Genomic DNA, 15,906 nt, shown 5'->3' with positions numbered 1-15,906 from the left:
GAGAGGGCTAGTGCCCTTTTTAATAGTCGGAAGTGATTGGAGGGTAACTAACCACCCTCTCACGCTTACCGTTCCCCTAAACACATCCAATTAAAATTTTCAGCTAGACCGTGGGTTCAACGTATTAGAAAGTTCTGGAAATTAGATCGTTTTTGATGAAAACCCCCCCCCCCAGCCCTCAGAGCACGTGTTTTGAGCTATACTCAGGGGACTTGGAAGGTTTTTATTAAAAGAATTGTCGTATAATCTTCAAAAGCACTTAACAGATTGAGAGGTGAGAAGACTAGGGATTCTCTTAATAGTTGAAAGTGATGGGGGAGCGACTAACCATTTTCCCAAACAGATCCAATCAAAATTTTGAGATAGCCATTTTGCTCAACGTCGTTGAAAGTTCTGGAAATTATGGCTTAGGGGATGACCACTACCATCACAGCCTTTAGAGTAAGGCTGGTAAGTTACACTCTGGGGGCATTCATGGGGCTTATAGAAAGCGTTATCGTAGAAACTCAAAAAGGGCTCATTCGATTAGAAATCGAAAGGCCTAGTGCCCTTTTTAATAGTCGAAAGTGATTGAAAGTCTTGAAATTTTTATAGTAAAGATCGATGTGGGTATAATGTATGATTTTGTTGTTGTTGTTGTTTAGACCAGTGCACTTCGTATAAGAGGAGTTGTCGTAGGAACTTCGAAAAGGGCTCATTTGATTGAAAATAGAAAGGGCTTATGCCCTTTTTAATATTCGAAAGTGATTGGAGGGCAAATAATCTCCCTCCCACGCCCACCCTCCCATTTGCCTTTATGTTTAATAACTAAATGTTGCCTTAAGATTAAATCAAAATGAACTGTGTTAATGCTAATTCCCAATAAGGCACCTCAGCAGTATCCCAAGAACGACTGAGGGTATTATGTTCAAACTTTCGGGACCACTTCTGCTCTTAAAATTTAACCAACTCAAAATAGCGTAAGTGTATCCAACCTATCAAAGAAAGTAAGCAGATTTTTTTGCGAATAGTATCAAGTTTTCATTTTCAGCTCAACTAGAGGAGGTATAAAACGAAATTAAACACTACTATTTGTGTCCAGATTTTTAAAAGGGCGTATGTTGTTAAAAATTGCTGAAAATTTTTCTCCAGCATAAAAATAGTAGACCAAACTATAAAGTCTTACAAAAACGAAAAGATTTAAAGTATTATTTTCTTCTTCCCTGAAAAGACTATGTCGATATAAAACGAACAGAAATTAATTAAAAAACTTTTTCCAAAAAATAAGTTTTTCAAAGAAAAGTAAAGAACTACATTAAACAAAAAATGAGCAAAAATAAAATCAAATAATCTACGAAGCGTGAAACTACTGCAAATCAGCAATGATAAATAAATGAAACCCAAAACGAGCAAAAATTAAAAATAAGTTGGGCTCAAAACCCCTTTGCCTTCCCAAGGCCAAAACATAATTTGCACTTTACTGAAAAAATACAAATGAATGTCCATTGTCAGTTTAATATACATATACTGATATTTAGTAATCAAAATGTTAAAATTCTTTGATTTATTAAAGTTATAAAAGTAAGAACATTTATGTCTTACGTATATAAGTAATTCCTCCGAACTAAGAGTAATCAAAATAGGGGTCGACAAAAAAAAGTCGAATTTAGAAACTGAAAACGAGAAGGACAAAGAATTTTGACGATTAACCATCTCAAACAAAATAAAAAACGCCGTTTGATAAAAAAAAGAGAAAAAGACATGAAACATTGAATTTTGAACTCTTTTTGTGCTTTTAGCAAGGCTAAAATTCGACTTTATTTCACTTCATCTTCTGGAATTTAGTTTTTTTGTATTGCTAAAATATGAGCAGAATCAGCTTAACTTGAAAATAAGGTTCCATTCAATTTCACTTGTGAATGAAACCTTTAAGCAGTTGAAACAGTTTTGTGTTAATAACCAAGATTACTGAAAAGAACTAATGAAAGTAGACTGATTGCTTAATATGCCAGATAAAAAAAGTTTTCTCAAATGAAAGTAAAGATCGACGCCAAAACTTAAAACGAACATAAACTATTTCCTAAATCAGGGAGGCTGCCTCCTCTTTAACCCTCCACTCTTTACGCTAAAGTCTTATGGTGCTTTAAAAACATTGGTTATTCCAATCCAAAGGCCCTTGTGTTTCAGCAGTCGTTCAAAAAAGAATTGGGACAAAAATCAAACTTTAGCGCAAAAAGTGAGGCCTTGAGGAGGGGACATCCCCCTCATATGCTAGATAATCACTGTTTTTTTAAATTTTAATGTTGCTCCTTACTTTCGGTTGAAAAAACTTGTTTTTTTATTTTATTTCGGACCATTTTTCAAATAATACCGGGAAATCTGCCGCCCCCTTCATGGAAAATTCTCCCAACGAACATTCCTCCATTGAAAAATTCACCTGTGTAAATTCCCAAGACAACTCCATCCTCGCTGAAAATTCCCCTCGGAAAGTTTCTTGCGGACTATTCCGCCTGGAAAATTCTCCTTAGCCTACTATAATTTGAAAAAATATTTTTCCCTTTTCATTTAATTTCTAATCGCTTGTCAAATAATTCCAGACATCCACCCTTCGTAGAAGATGTTCTTAGAAATTTTATCCTGCGCAAAATTCCCCAACGGAGAATTGCTCCCGCAGAAGATCCAACTTACGGGAAAATCCCCCAGACAATTTCTTCTTCTACCCCTTTGAAAAATTTCCCCGGAAATCTTCATGTGTAAATTTGATTCGCAAAGAGAGAGTAAGACAAATAACAAGAATTTCGCATAGAAATTCTATCAAATACCCCCGTGTGAAACTGTCCCTTGAAAGTCCATCCCTGGAAACTTTTCTCTCTGAAGAAAATTCTCTCTATGGAAAAACCCCACCCCATAGACGCCCTACCGAAAAACGTCTATATTTCCCATTATCAAATATTTTATGTAAACCATGGGCGAATTTCAAAACTTACACTCCTTTCCCCAGGGACTGTGGGGGGGGGGGGGCGGGAGGTCATGTCATCCCCAAAGGCATCGTTATCTGACCTTCTATCTATGCTAAACAAACCGGCTATCTCCAAATTTTGATCGGTTGACTTTTAAAAAAAAAAAAAAGATATGGTAGGAGCCTAGTTCCCGTCCAATCTTTTTGATCACTTAAAAAGCCACCATTAAATTCTGTTCGCACGAGCCATTTCCCGATATTCTAGGGCCATTGGTTGGAAACGATCACCACTGGGGAAAAAAACACGCATCCGTGATCTTTCTTCTGGCAAAAAATACAAAACTTCACATTTTTACAAATAGGAACTTGAAACTTGTACAGTAGGGTTTTCTGATACGCTGAAACTGAAGGTGTGATTTAGGCACTAAATAATTGATATTAGATAAATAGTGCCTTTTAAAATTTAAATCACTTAAATAATTTCTATCAGTCTTGACACATTATTTAGTAGTAGCTATCCAAGGCATACTATTTTCTGATCGTCCCGCAAAAAAAAAATCCTTTGTGACTCCTCGTGCCAGATCAAAATTCCTGTTAGGTCACAAAACTTGAATCAAGTTATAGGCTAACTGCAGACTGGTTTTTTTTGTAGTGTTGTTTTTAGATTTTTTCCATTCCTCATTATTAAACTGAAATTACGCTCTTGAAAATTTGGAAAATTTTGTACATACATTATATAAATTTCAAAAATAGAGTAGTACTGTAAAGCTTCTTATTTATAAAATTTGTAAGAGAAATATTTTGAAGCAAACATACTTCTTTCTTATATTAGTATCCAAGCACTGGATAGACCCTTAACTTTGCATGTTCAAAGCTTTTTACTGGCAGGCCTGGCTGGGAATCTCTCAGTTCTTTGTGTATGCCACAAAATTTATATATGACCCAATCCCATACTTTCTAACTTTTGTATTACTACGGTTGTACTTCTATTACTCAGCCTCAGATGTTCAAGATAATGTCTCCAGTAAGTAAAATAAAGTATGATGGTAACGTTTTCAGTTATTCTACCAAATCTGAGTGGTAGGTATTCTAGCACTCAAAACTTTTGATGGCCAGATTATTGTTTCTAGGTTATTGCTGAAAAAACTCAAAAGAAAGTTTTTTACCCTGGAAATTTTAAAAATGTCAAATTATATGCTAATAAACTATTAAAAATACACTTGCAGCCGTTCTACCATTCTCGGAAAAGGAAATTCTGCGTGTAATCATAAGCACAGAACACATCAAAACTTCCCCATCTCAAAGAAAATTGTGCGACTATCTCTTCAGTTGCAACGATTGTCAACAGAAGCAACAGCTTCATTGGATTCTGTTTTCTTGCCTGTCGTTTCAAGAAGGCCAGAAAACAACAATTCTCTTACATCTTTTTTTGGTCCGGGAATTAAAGTGCAATTTAAATGTTCAAGTTCTTACAATTAAGGCTAGATTAAGTGTCTTTACCTGCTTCAAGCTGTTTAACTATTGGACTTGCTGTGAGCTTAACAATTTATAAAGCTGCGACTTAAAAAAAAAAAAACGTGACGAAGAACGTAAAACTTCGAAAATGTTTTTAGATAAACGTAGATAAACGATTTAAACGTGGTATTTTAAAGAACAAACTAGCTTTTTGCACAAATAATTTATAAAATTATTATTCTAACAATAAACATAGTTATGGAGCAACGTAGCTATCGATAACATAAAAAAAAACAAAAAAAAAACATCAGACTCAATCAGACTCAGAACCCGACTGATCAAGAGTTATGACTTCATCAAGGCTGTCCAAAACAGAATTATTATCTTCATTAGAATCATTAAAACTTTCATCCTCGCTAATAAAATATGAACCACTGGTATAAGATGAACCAGTTTCTTCAACCAGGGACGTTCGTCTTTCATTGCTCCAGAATTTGTTACAAAAAGAGACAACGAACTTCAACTTAATATCTTTTTTAGAGCAGAAATCATACAGCTTCAAAAGTCTGGGCACAGCTTCACTCTTAAAATCCATTAAAAGAGAGGGAAAGGACACTTTAGTAAGTCGATTGTATCTTCCAACGAATGAATAATAGTCGTCCACTGAGTAAATATTATCAAAGACACCGATTTCAAAATCACGTATATGTTTTAACGAATCTAGTTCTGTTAATCCTATTCCGTGTATGCATAACAGCTCAATTGTTTGTAAGAATGGCGAATTTTTCACAATTTCTCGAGCAACATCCGGACCAAGGCAGACATTTGGGCAAATAAATGAAGTCAGGCAATAGCTCTTCAATGGCAAAAATCCTTTCTGAACATTTGTCCTTTCATCATTTACATTTTCAGATATTTTTATAGCCAAGATTTGTAATTTATCAAGTTTGTCAATAATTTTAAAATCACTTGGCACAAAATCTATCATAAGTTCTTCAATATTCTGGAAAATATTGGAGAAGTAGTCAATGTAATCATATGTGCCACTTTTTTGCTGGGTATATGGATCCAGTGAAATTTTGAGACTTTTCACCTGAAATAAGCAATAAAATAAACATTTTCTTTTGTATCAAACAAAGAGGTAGAAGTTCTTTTCAGGAAAAAAATATAAAACTTATATCGGCCAGTCACGGGAAATTAAGAAAAAAACTGAAAGGAAAAATTAAGCATAAAACAACAATACTAAAGGGTAAACATAAACACTGAAAAAAAACAAACAAAAAAAAAACAAGTGAAACATTTCAAGACAACCAAAAAAAACATAAATTATTACATGTTTTCTTGATGTTTAGTCTTCATTTCTGAAAGTTGTTTTTCTTCTTGTTTTATATTATGGGATACCTTGTTCACAGTTTTCTACTTTTACTTTCCTATTTTGTTACAAATAAGATAGATACTGAGTAACAATGCAAGAAATCAATCATTCCTTTCATTTCTTTGGGTAGTTTTTACATCTTGAGTTATTATTTTCCCTTTTTAAGTTTCAAAAGCTTTAACTGAAATATTACTGCAAGCTACAAGAGATTTCAAAAGCTTTAACTGCAAAAACTCGTTAGTTAGATTAGACTTGAACGAGTAAGATCGTAGATTTCCATCATTAGGTACTTCATCTAGCAGATTTTGCCAAGTTTCCAGAGAAATTACTTATGGATTGTTCTGGGTACCCGACTGGTTGACCGTATTTCAAACAATAGGCTCTGTACGAAAAATGCGGTTCGATACTGCTCTCTAGGGCTATAATGAAAGAAAGGCTGAGGTGGCTACTGCACGTTGTGTGGATGAAGGCTGACATATTGCCGAAGATTTTTCTTTTCGGCCAACCGTCTAGGGCTAAACGGAAAGCAGGTTGTGCTCGTTTAGGCTGGTAGGATGTCATAAAGAAAGATTTAAAGGAAGTGGGAACTTCCTGGGAAGATTTAAAACGGGAGGCTTTTAATGGACTGGAATGGAGGAGGAGCGTGCGTAGCTGTGTTGACCTCAGGCGGCTTGGTGCTGCGGTGAGTTGCTAGTAGTAATAGTAGTTTTTGTCTCCTGACAAGCAAAGCTACATTACAGGGGTCATTCGATCCAACATGTCCATGTCCAGAGGTGGAGCTTCAAAAACAAAAAAAATATTCAGCTTGATTTTTTATATATATCAGAACATACTGCCTTAGGCCAAAGATGGAACCCGTGTGCCATTAGTCATTTTTTCGAACTTCAAACGAGAGTAGAAATTCCTTACCGAGTAGGTAGCAGAAGACTTTGGAGGAGACAATAAAAGAAAGTTCTGAAGACAACAGAAAACCAGCAATAACTGGCAATTTTTCAGGGTTTTTAAGACTTCACTGAGAACATTTCTGTAGGGAATATTAAAAATTTTACGGCAATTACATTAATACAGAAATGGCTAATTTTCTAAGGTTTCAGTGCTTGCGTTTTAAAATAATAATCTTTATATTATGATACATATCGTAATATTTATAATAATATCATATAAATATTAGATAGCATTATTAATATGCATTAATATTAATATAATATAGTTTATCTATAATAAAATGTAAAACTAGGGGAGTGGTATATACTGGGATGCGGTACATAGAGGGTCAGGACACCTTTCTGCCATCTAGCATTCTCTAAAAAATCCAAAATCGCCATCTATTATAGTTGGTTTGGTGTTCGACCATCCAGACGAATTATTTTGGTATGTTACAACTTTTGTTTAGGGAAACACCCATAGAAAAAATATTTTGCCTTTCGATTTTATTCTTTTTTAGTTCAGTAAAATTTAGTGCTTGTGGTAACAAACAAAAGCTAAATTATCTGGTCACGTTATGTGGCGATCTTATGTCAAAATATCCAGAAGAAAAAGAACACCCAATTTTGTAGACAGTTATCATCTGGTATACAGTGGGAGAGGAAAAAATGGTACACACTGGGACATGTCCCCGATGACGCCCATCTGCATAATCAATGGTGATTTTTTTTTCTTCTTAAGGTAAATTTCTTCAAAAGGGTTGAAGTACATCCAGGTTGTCAAAGCAGCATTGATACAGGATCTCAGGAACAGAATAAGATATTATATTTCAACTTCAGGTAGACTAGAGGCAGAGTAATCCAGATTGTCAAAAGGGTGTATGTGCAATCTCCCAGGGAAAAAAAGGGAGGGGTATGTTGGAACTTTCAGAGCATATTATTGTGGGTGTTGAACTAATCAATGTACACTATGTCCATCCAAGTTTGTCATAAGGGTGTATTACATCTTAGGAACAGATAAAGGTATTGAGTTGAAACTTCAGAAAATGTTGAGGGGGATTTATAACTAAATATGGACGTGAAAATGGCTTATCTCCCATATATCAGGGAGGGCTAAGGGGATTAAAGTGAAAGCATTAGCGGATATTGCAGTCTATTTTGAAAAGATGCGACTACTTGCAACTGAAAATACTTGTTATTGTGACTGATTGCATCTCCAACATCTTGCAACTGCGACTCCAACTACTTCTAACTGCAATTGCCAGTGCATGCAACTTTGACTGCATCAACTACTTTGATATAGCAAACAACAAGACATTTCCTCAGAGCTGGAGCAATGCCAAAGAGGTAGGAATAGACAGGATGGAAGGCTTTAGAGCTCAAAATCAACAACCCTTACTATGCAAGCCTGAACCCACAAGCTTGGTTCTAGCAATGAGCTTCAACAGGGTTAACAATGGACAGTTCTTCAGAAAAAACAGTTCTTCGGAAGTCAGTTCTAGAAAAAACATCCTCAGACTACAAGTGACATATGCAACTGTGACAAAACTTCCGTGACCACAGTTAACGTTCCTCCTAAGGAGTTTGGGGAGAGGGCTCACAAGATAGTGAGCAAGGCAGCATCCTCAGAGAAAGGTGTCCTTTTGACCATGGTCAGGACTGTTTCTACAAGCAGTCAGTATTTAACACCTTACTCTATATTTCTAAAAAAAAAATTTCAGCCTCACATGCTAGCCGGTGCTCCAGCTAACTCAGAGGGCAGAACCTTGACATCAGGTTGGATCAACCAAGATCTATTTTGAAATATATTCTTCACTTCAAGCTATGTTCAAAAGCATTTCAAGAGAGCCCCAAGCTTCTAATCTTAGATAGCCAGTAGCCTGACGTTTCCTTATAAGTCATGCAGTTTGTAAAAGATTCATGCATCACATTACTTACCATTTCCTCTCACAGCACCCACGAGCTCTAGCTGTTGGATGTTATTGTGTACTTTCTCTTCAAGTGCCAATACAACAAAGCTGCTAAATAACTGGAAGTTATTAAATCCTGGGAAGACCTTGACATTATATGACATTGTTTTTCTTGTTAGATAAAGTCTTCCTTTATTGTTCACCCCAAATTACATCACAAGGGGCTATGAGAAAACTGGAATATGGCCCTACGATCCTGAAATCTTTAAAAAAGAAGATTTTCTTACCTCTTTTGTCACTGACAGGCCTGTTCCCCTTAATCCTCCAACAGTCCTGCAAGTGATGTCCTATGTAAGAGCTCATCTGCTCTTGTTTCAAGTCAAGAACCAGTTACGCCTAAACCAGTAAGACAGATCCCCAAAGCAAAGACACGCGTTACCCAACACAGTTAAGGACATAAGTAAGGAACTTCGACAGTTCTAACTGATACCCCCATCAAACTTCAGTTTGAAAAAGAAGAGAAGAAAAATAAAGAAAGCAAAGATCAGCAAAGTAGTTAATGAGATAGTTGTCGAAGGGAAAAACACCTACACAAAGAAGAAACTCTACATAGAGCCAGACAGTGAAGACAAAATGTTCCTGGATGATGAAAGTGATGATTCTTTGAAAGCTGGTTCTTCTGACGAGGAGGATGTGAATGAAGAAGTCTTTAGCTACATCAATGTCAGTGACACGGTAAAGGTAGTATATGAGAGAGAATTTCACCATTGGTTGCATTGTGAAAAAACAGAGAACAGTGCCACAGTAAATGTCAAGTTTATGGCTGAACTTCAAAAACAGATTTTTCCAGACCAAGATAACTCTTTTACTCCAGAGAAGGCATACTCAAAGAATTGTCCAACCCCCAGTTCCTGCCCCTGTTACTGCTTCCAGGGCATCTTCATATTTCTGACTCATAAACTGGTAGTTAATTTATGGTGAAATGTGCTTGATTTTAGCTATTTGATGTCAATCTTATGATCATTCAATGATTTTCATCCTTTTTTGCTAATAAAAAATGGTTTGTATCATAACCCACAATGTACCATCCTATGTCCCTGTATGTACACTCCCATGGTATTTAGTGGGACAACTGGTACATGCGGGGATTCTCCTCCTTTTGTTCTTCAGTTGAAAAATGAAAAATCTGCAAAAAAATCACATTCTATTTTTCTGATAATGTGCTTTCATTTGATCTATAAACCAGTTCTTTAGTCAACCATTTAAAATGATTTTTTTTATATTTAAAAAACTGTCCCAGTATATACCACGCTCTCCTACATTAATATATTTTTAATAATTTATTTTTAGGTCAGCAACTTGTAAATTGCCTGATCTTAAACAAAACTTTGCTGAAGTTTACAAATCTGATCCAAAACAGAGAAGACCAAATCTTCGCCTATTTGAGCACATTATATTCAGTGGACAACGAAAAATTGGGCAACCGACACGAAATTAGAATCCTATTAGAAACGAGCATAAACACTAAATGATCATACCTGACTAGCCAGATTAGGAGACCTCGGGTCTCTTTAGGTACCTGAACAAACCCAGATGAAGCAGAAAGCACAGAATGCAAACTGTTGCAGCCGTGTCAATGCGTTTGTTACACAAACTAAGACCAAAAACCCTTAGTAGTTTAGAAAAATTATCACCTTTCCTTGATCAGAAACAAGAATAGATAGATAATACTGATATGAACTATACAAAACTACTGAGAGACATTTGCGAGACCTCTTTTAAGATTTTGGAACCTATCATGGTTGCCCCTATTTATAAAGAACATACAACATAGGATAACCTTTTATGCTGTATGTTAAATTGGTCGAAAAAAATAGATCATTTGCCTGAGTGCCAAGATAGTTTTCTTAATTGCCGGAAAATTTAGTGACATTAGTCCAGCCTACCAATTCAGTTTTCCTGAATTTCTGAAAATAAAGAAGCTAGGGGGCAGGTCCTAATTTCCTACTGAAATTTTCCTATTCCTTGGGTTACAGATATTACAAAACACAACTTGTCGGCCATTTCCCGAGTTTCCTGTCTGATCTTTCCCATTTGCTAATGAATCTGATATTAATAGCTTAGTCCTCAAATTCTTATATTTGCTAGAATTTAGAAGTAGAACCAGAAGTAGGTAGTCTAGAAAGATGAGATGTTTGATATATCTCATTGAAATTCTCCAATTCCGAGGGTATACTCCTTAGATGAGCGACATTGCACAAAAAAACTTGTGGATCATCACCTGAGTTCCATGTCAGAATTTTTTTATTTTATTACCTGTTAAATTTAAAATAAAACCCGTTCAATTAATTTTTAAAAAATTTCCGGGGGTTTTGCAAAAAAAAAAAAAAATGGGAGAAGAAAAGAGAAAAAAAATTGGGAGAACTCCAATTAATTTTATATCAATAGCCTATTCCATAAAGGTTGGTAATTGCCGAGATTTCTTTAGAAGAAGGAAGGCAAGTATGATGGAGTATTTTAAATCTTTCATTAAATTTGTCCTCCCCCATGGCTTTATCCCTCCCTTGTAGTTATGGATCAGTTTTGCTGCACAAATACAATTTGTGAATCATTCACTTGAGTTCCATATATGAAGTATCTTCTTGCTGACTAATAATATGATAACAGCCTATTTGACACATTGTTGTGTTTGTTGGAGTGAAAGAAGTAAGAAGAGTTTGAAATCTCCCATTGGAAATGTCCTAACCCAGCAGTGCGTAAAGAGATTTAATCTTCTAAGAAAGTTTTAATTTAATTTGTACCATTGTTTCGTAGCATGAAAACAATTGTAGCACTTTACTGTACCAAAATGTAGCAGCTAAGTTTCACATATAATTACCACAATTTGTCAATTAATTTAAAAAAACAAAACAATTATTTTAATAACTTAATAAAGCAAAATTGTCTTTAAAATGGTTTATCACATTATAACATTTACAAAACTTATTTTCTATCACAAGGAAGCAAACAGACAAGAATTGTTTAATATGTATAGATAACTTTTTAAACTTTATAACTTTCCAAATAACTGTAAAACAACTTTTAACTAACTTTTATAACGAGACATTTAAAACTTTATTACTTTTTCGATAAATATATAACAACTTTTAACCTTACTTGAGGGACAGTCTCGTCTACTTTTTCAGTTTTTGCCATAATATAAGGAGTGTTCCTGAATTCCGCATGAACTTCTTTAAGATGCAAAAAGTGCTGTTTCAAGAAACTAATTTCTATTTGTGATAAATTGCAACGGTTTTGAATAGCCAGCCTTTCCAAAGCAAAAGAAGACTGGGGTGGCAGGGAAGACGCCAAGGGTTGTATTGAACAGAAGTTATCTGTAACGAAAAAATAGGCCACTATTAAATAGATGGTTGTCTATAGAGAATTCACCTTCACCATTTCCAAGCTTTTCTCTTGTATAATAAACATAATTTGAAAACAGGAAGCAGCTCTGTTAATAAGGTAACTAAACAAAAAAGTGTAAAAACTGATAAATGTATGCACTGAAAGCATATATGACATGAAAGCATTCAAAATACATTGCAAACATGTATGTCCCAAGTTTGTTTATTAACAACATAGGTACAACAACAAACAACACGAAAACAGGCATTTCCCTCCTGGTCTCCACCACCCCAAAACAGAGAGGAAAACAGTAGAGCAATACATTAAAAACGAAAAAGAGCCATCTGGTGCTACTTATCACCATTAATCTCAAATCTGGCAACCTTGAATTGGAGACCTAGCATAAAAAAAAATTGAAGGAAAAACCACGACACTGTCCTCTTACAACCAGCTCAAAAGAATATATGTACAATACGGTACTATTCTTATATGACCAACTCAAAAACCATGATATAATTAGTTTCAACTAATCAATCTTTAGACGAGTAAAAAAAAGGATAAGACAGAGTCGTAATAATATATCTGGCGTTCTGGCGGACATAATAATTAAATTTAATGGTCTGGTGTTTGGCAGGGTATTGTAGTTTCCTATCACCGACTTTTTTTTATGTATTAATTCCAAGCTTTCTTGAATTACTCCCTAGTGTATTTTGAGCCTTATTATTTTATCTTGTATGTATACAGATGACATATTGTTTATTAGCTGTACTGAGTTTAGCCTAGTAAAGTCGAAGCAGCTTATTCCTAAGCCTATTGATGAAATAAGCCTGTAAGTGAATGTTGCAAAATATAAATGTTTAACACCAAAGTACTGATTTAGATTGCGGATCCTACCAAGTTAACCTTGTTTCTTCTTTGCATTGGCTTGGAATTAATGCTTGCTATTTTAATTTAATATTTAACATAATAATTAAAATTAGTGGTCTGGTGTTTGGTAAGGTGCCGTAGTTTCCTATCACCATACTTTTTCGGTGTGTTTTATTCCGTGTTTTCTCGAATTACTCCCTAGTCTATTATGAGCCTTACTATTTTATCTTATATGTATGCAGATGACATATGTTTATTAGCTGTACTAAGTTTAGCCTAGCAAAGTCGAAGCAGCTTATTCCTAAGCCTATTGATGAATAAGCCTGTAAGTGAATGTTTAGTTTTAACACCAAAGTACTGATTTAGATTAAGGATCCTATCCAGTTAACCTTGTTTCTTCTTTGCATTGGCTTGGAATTAATGTTTACTATTGTGTTTCTACTACAAGTCCAAGCATGCTTGCTGAATCTTCAAATAGGTCATACAGAAATCATCCTAAACTGGGGCCAATTTTCTCATAGACCATAGGCAAGACTTAATTCAACGTATTTGTGACCATGCAGTTCTTTTACTGCTAGGTTTGCACCCATTTTTGAAAGCTAGTGAGAAATATGATATGAAATAATATGATATATTTATTAGCACTAAAAACTTTTATGGGCCATGATTAAAACAAAATTTTAACACTAGGTAAATTAAAACACTATAAAATATTTATAATACCTACCTCGGTGGAATAAAACACTCAAGAATAGGCCTATTTGCAGGTTTGGTAGAATAGATATACTGATTGCGTATGACAATTTCAAAAATGAAAAACGGTAACTTTTAAGCAAACGGTTTAGTTTGTTGCAACAATATTTTGAATTAACAAATCAATAAATGATTTACCATTTGATTTTATATACCCCAGATGGCCAAGCTTCACGACAGGTGAAGCTGCATTCCAATAATCTCTCATGATAAAAGCCAATATAAAAATAAAAATATCAAAAACGTGAGTTGTTCTGGATTTTTTATTTTCTTCAGTTTGTTTTCAATCAAATGCTTACATATATTTAAGTTTTGCACAATAGAGGCTAATGTTTGCTGGTAGATGGCATGTTTGTTTGTAACTTGGTTCTGAATTTTCAGAAATGGGGTTCATAGTTCGTTATCGCGGAGTAAATTAAAGCTGTTAAATACTCATTTGTAAGTTATTGATGGTATTTTGATTTTATGAGCTTCATTGCAGAAAAAACTGACTCACAACAATCAGTTGTTCCAAATATGGACAATAATCTGCAAGGACCTTTTCTTAAATTGGGGCACTAGTTTCCAAAATTAATTTGCAGATTGTGTTAATTTGTGATGAATTTTTGGACTGTGCAACTCTTGAAGTTCCACTGATTCCATTGTTTTTTCCAATTCTTATTTAAAATAACTTTCATTTTTTGTCTAATAACAGCATAACAGTACAGTTAGATATAAATAACATAAAATGATTAATTATACTTCCTGATGAAAATGATTAATAGCATAACATTATTCATCATATTTTTTTATATTCATTTTAAGGAAAATAAATCTCATTTCAATCAATTTTTTAATTTCTTTTCAAGAGCTACATTCATTCTTCCAAAGAGAAAGAAAATGCAAAATGCGGCTTGCAAACTGCGATTTGGCCATGTGTGTTATAAATATTTCAAAGGAAGTCACAAGGAAGTAAATATGGATAAAGATATTGCATATAAGACTAATAAAACTAGATCAACTGTTTAAAATATAATAATATTAGTTTCTAAGAAATCTTAGCAATTTTCATTTTCAATGTTATAATAAGAAAAAAAGGCATAAAATAGACTTTGTTTTCAATAATGTTTAAATAGCATTTCTTTTTTTCATTTAGAGAGTTTAGGGCAGCAGTAATTTACTCTCATCTTTGGTAATTTCTGTTCGTTTTAAGGCTGACATAATCATTCATTTTAACTCATTGTCATTTTAAATTTCATTTATTCATCTATAGTGTTATCTTTTATTTCTGTGTTTCATGTGGTTATTCATTTTAGTTTCTATTTGTTTTATGTATTATTTATTCATTAATAGTAATTTCTGTTTGATTGAAGTTTCAATTATTACAAGACTTGATTTCTACTAGTTTTAAGTTTTAGAATGGCTCTTTCCGTTTTTTTTTCTGAAAAGGTTCTTATGAATTAACTATTTTAGTTTTTAATATTGTTAACATTTTTTACATAATAAGCCAATTTGAAATACAAAAATTAATTGCCCCAATTCTGGGCGTTGAGAATCTTTTCCTCTGGAATGAGAGAGGGAGGAAAAAAAGAAATAGAGAGAGAGGGAGAAAAGCTTACCGTTTACTACTCCTGTTAAAGTTATTGGAGAAAAACATTTTTCTCCAATATTGATGTATTTTAGATTAGGTAGATTACTCACAAAAAAGGCAATTAACAAAGCTCTGTCAATGAAAGGAGCCTCAGGTTTTGCCAGACACTGCACTTCCAAGTCACTTAAAGATTTGAAGCAAGGATGCAAATATTTCTTACAATTTCTCAAGGCACGTTTCTCAGGCATATCTTGGGTAAAACCTAAACCTGAAAGTGTGTCTAGTATCACTGAAGGTTCTTTGTGTATTAAATGTATTAGTGCATCACTGGGAATCATCACGTCATTCATATGGAAGACCTCAAGGAAATGACAAGTTTTTACCAAAACTTTCAAAGAGATTTTGGCAGTCCTTAGATGGGATCCTACCCACACCAGTAAATTTTATTACTCGTAGGTACGCAAAACTACTAATGATATTTAAACAATCATCTACTGATGAACACGAAAAGCAGTTACAAAATTCGTGAATTGGTTTATTTGAAGAATCTGTATATCTATCTTCAAAGTCTCTGCCCACTTTAATAATTATCTTTTGGGCATATTGCAAACGATTGAGGATTCTAACAAAGTTTTGTTGCACTTGGCAGTTGACTTGCAACGGGAACTGAAGCTCAATCTCATCACAGGAATCATCTATACAAACGTCAAGCAGCACATCCTCTTTCAGAT

General features: G+C 34.2%; 1 protein-coding gene across 1 annotated transcript; it reads right to left on the bottom strand.

Moving 5' to 3' along the window:
* Positions 1-3,624: 3,624 nt before the first annotated feature.
* LOC148954954 (uncharacterized) lies at positions 3,625-15,525 on the bottom strand. Its single transcript, XM_089108001.1, has 3 exons — positions 15,204-15,525; positions 11,758-11,975; positions 3,625-5,486 (listed from the first exon to the last, which is right to left on the bottom strand). Exons 1-3 carry the CDS (start codon positions 15,523-15,525, stop codon positions 4,707-4,709), a joined length of 1,320 nt encoding a protein of 439 aa, XP_088964127.1. The 3' UTR covers positions 3,625-4,706.
* Between the last annotated feature and the right edge of the window lie 381 nt (positions 15,526-15,906).

The sequence above is a fragment of the Artemia sp. Qi Xiang Cuo genome, chromosome 2 (genome assembly GCF_049724085.1).
Source record: "Artemia sp. Qi Xiang Cuo chromosome 2, ASM4972408v1, whole genome shotgun sequence".
NCBI classification, from domain to species: domain Eukaryota; kingdom Metazoa; phylum Arthropoda; class Branchiopoda; order Anostraca; family Artemiidae; genus Artemia; species Artemia sp. Qi Xiang Cuo.
This window is presented reverse-complemented; position numbering and strand designations above follow the sequence as displayed.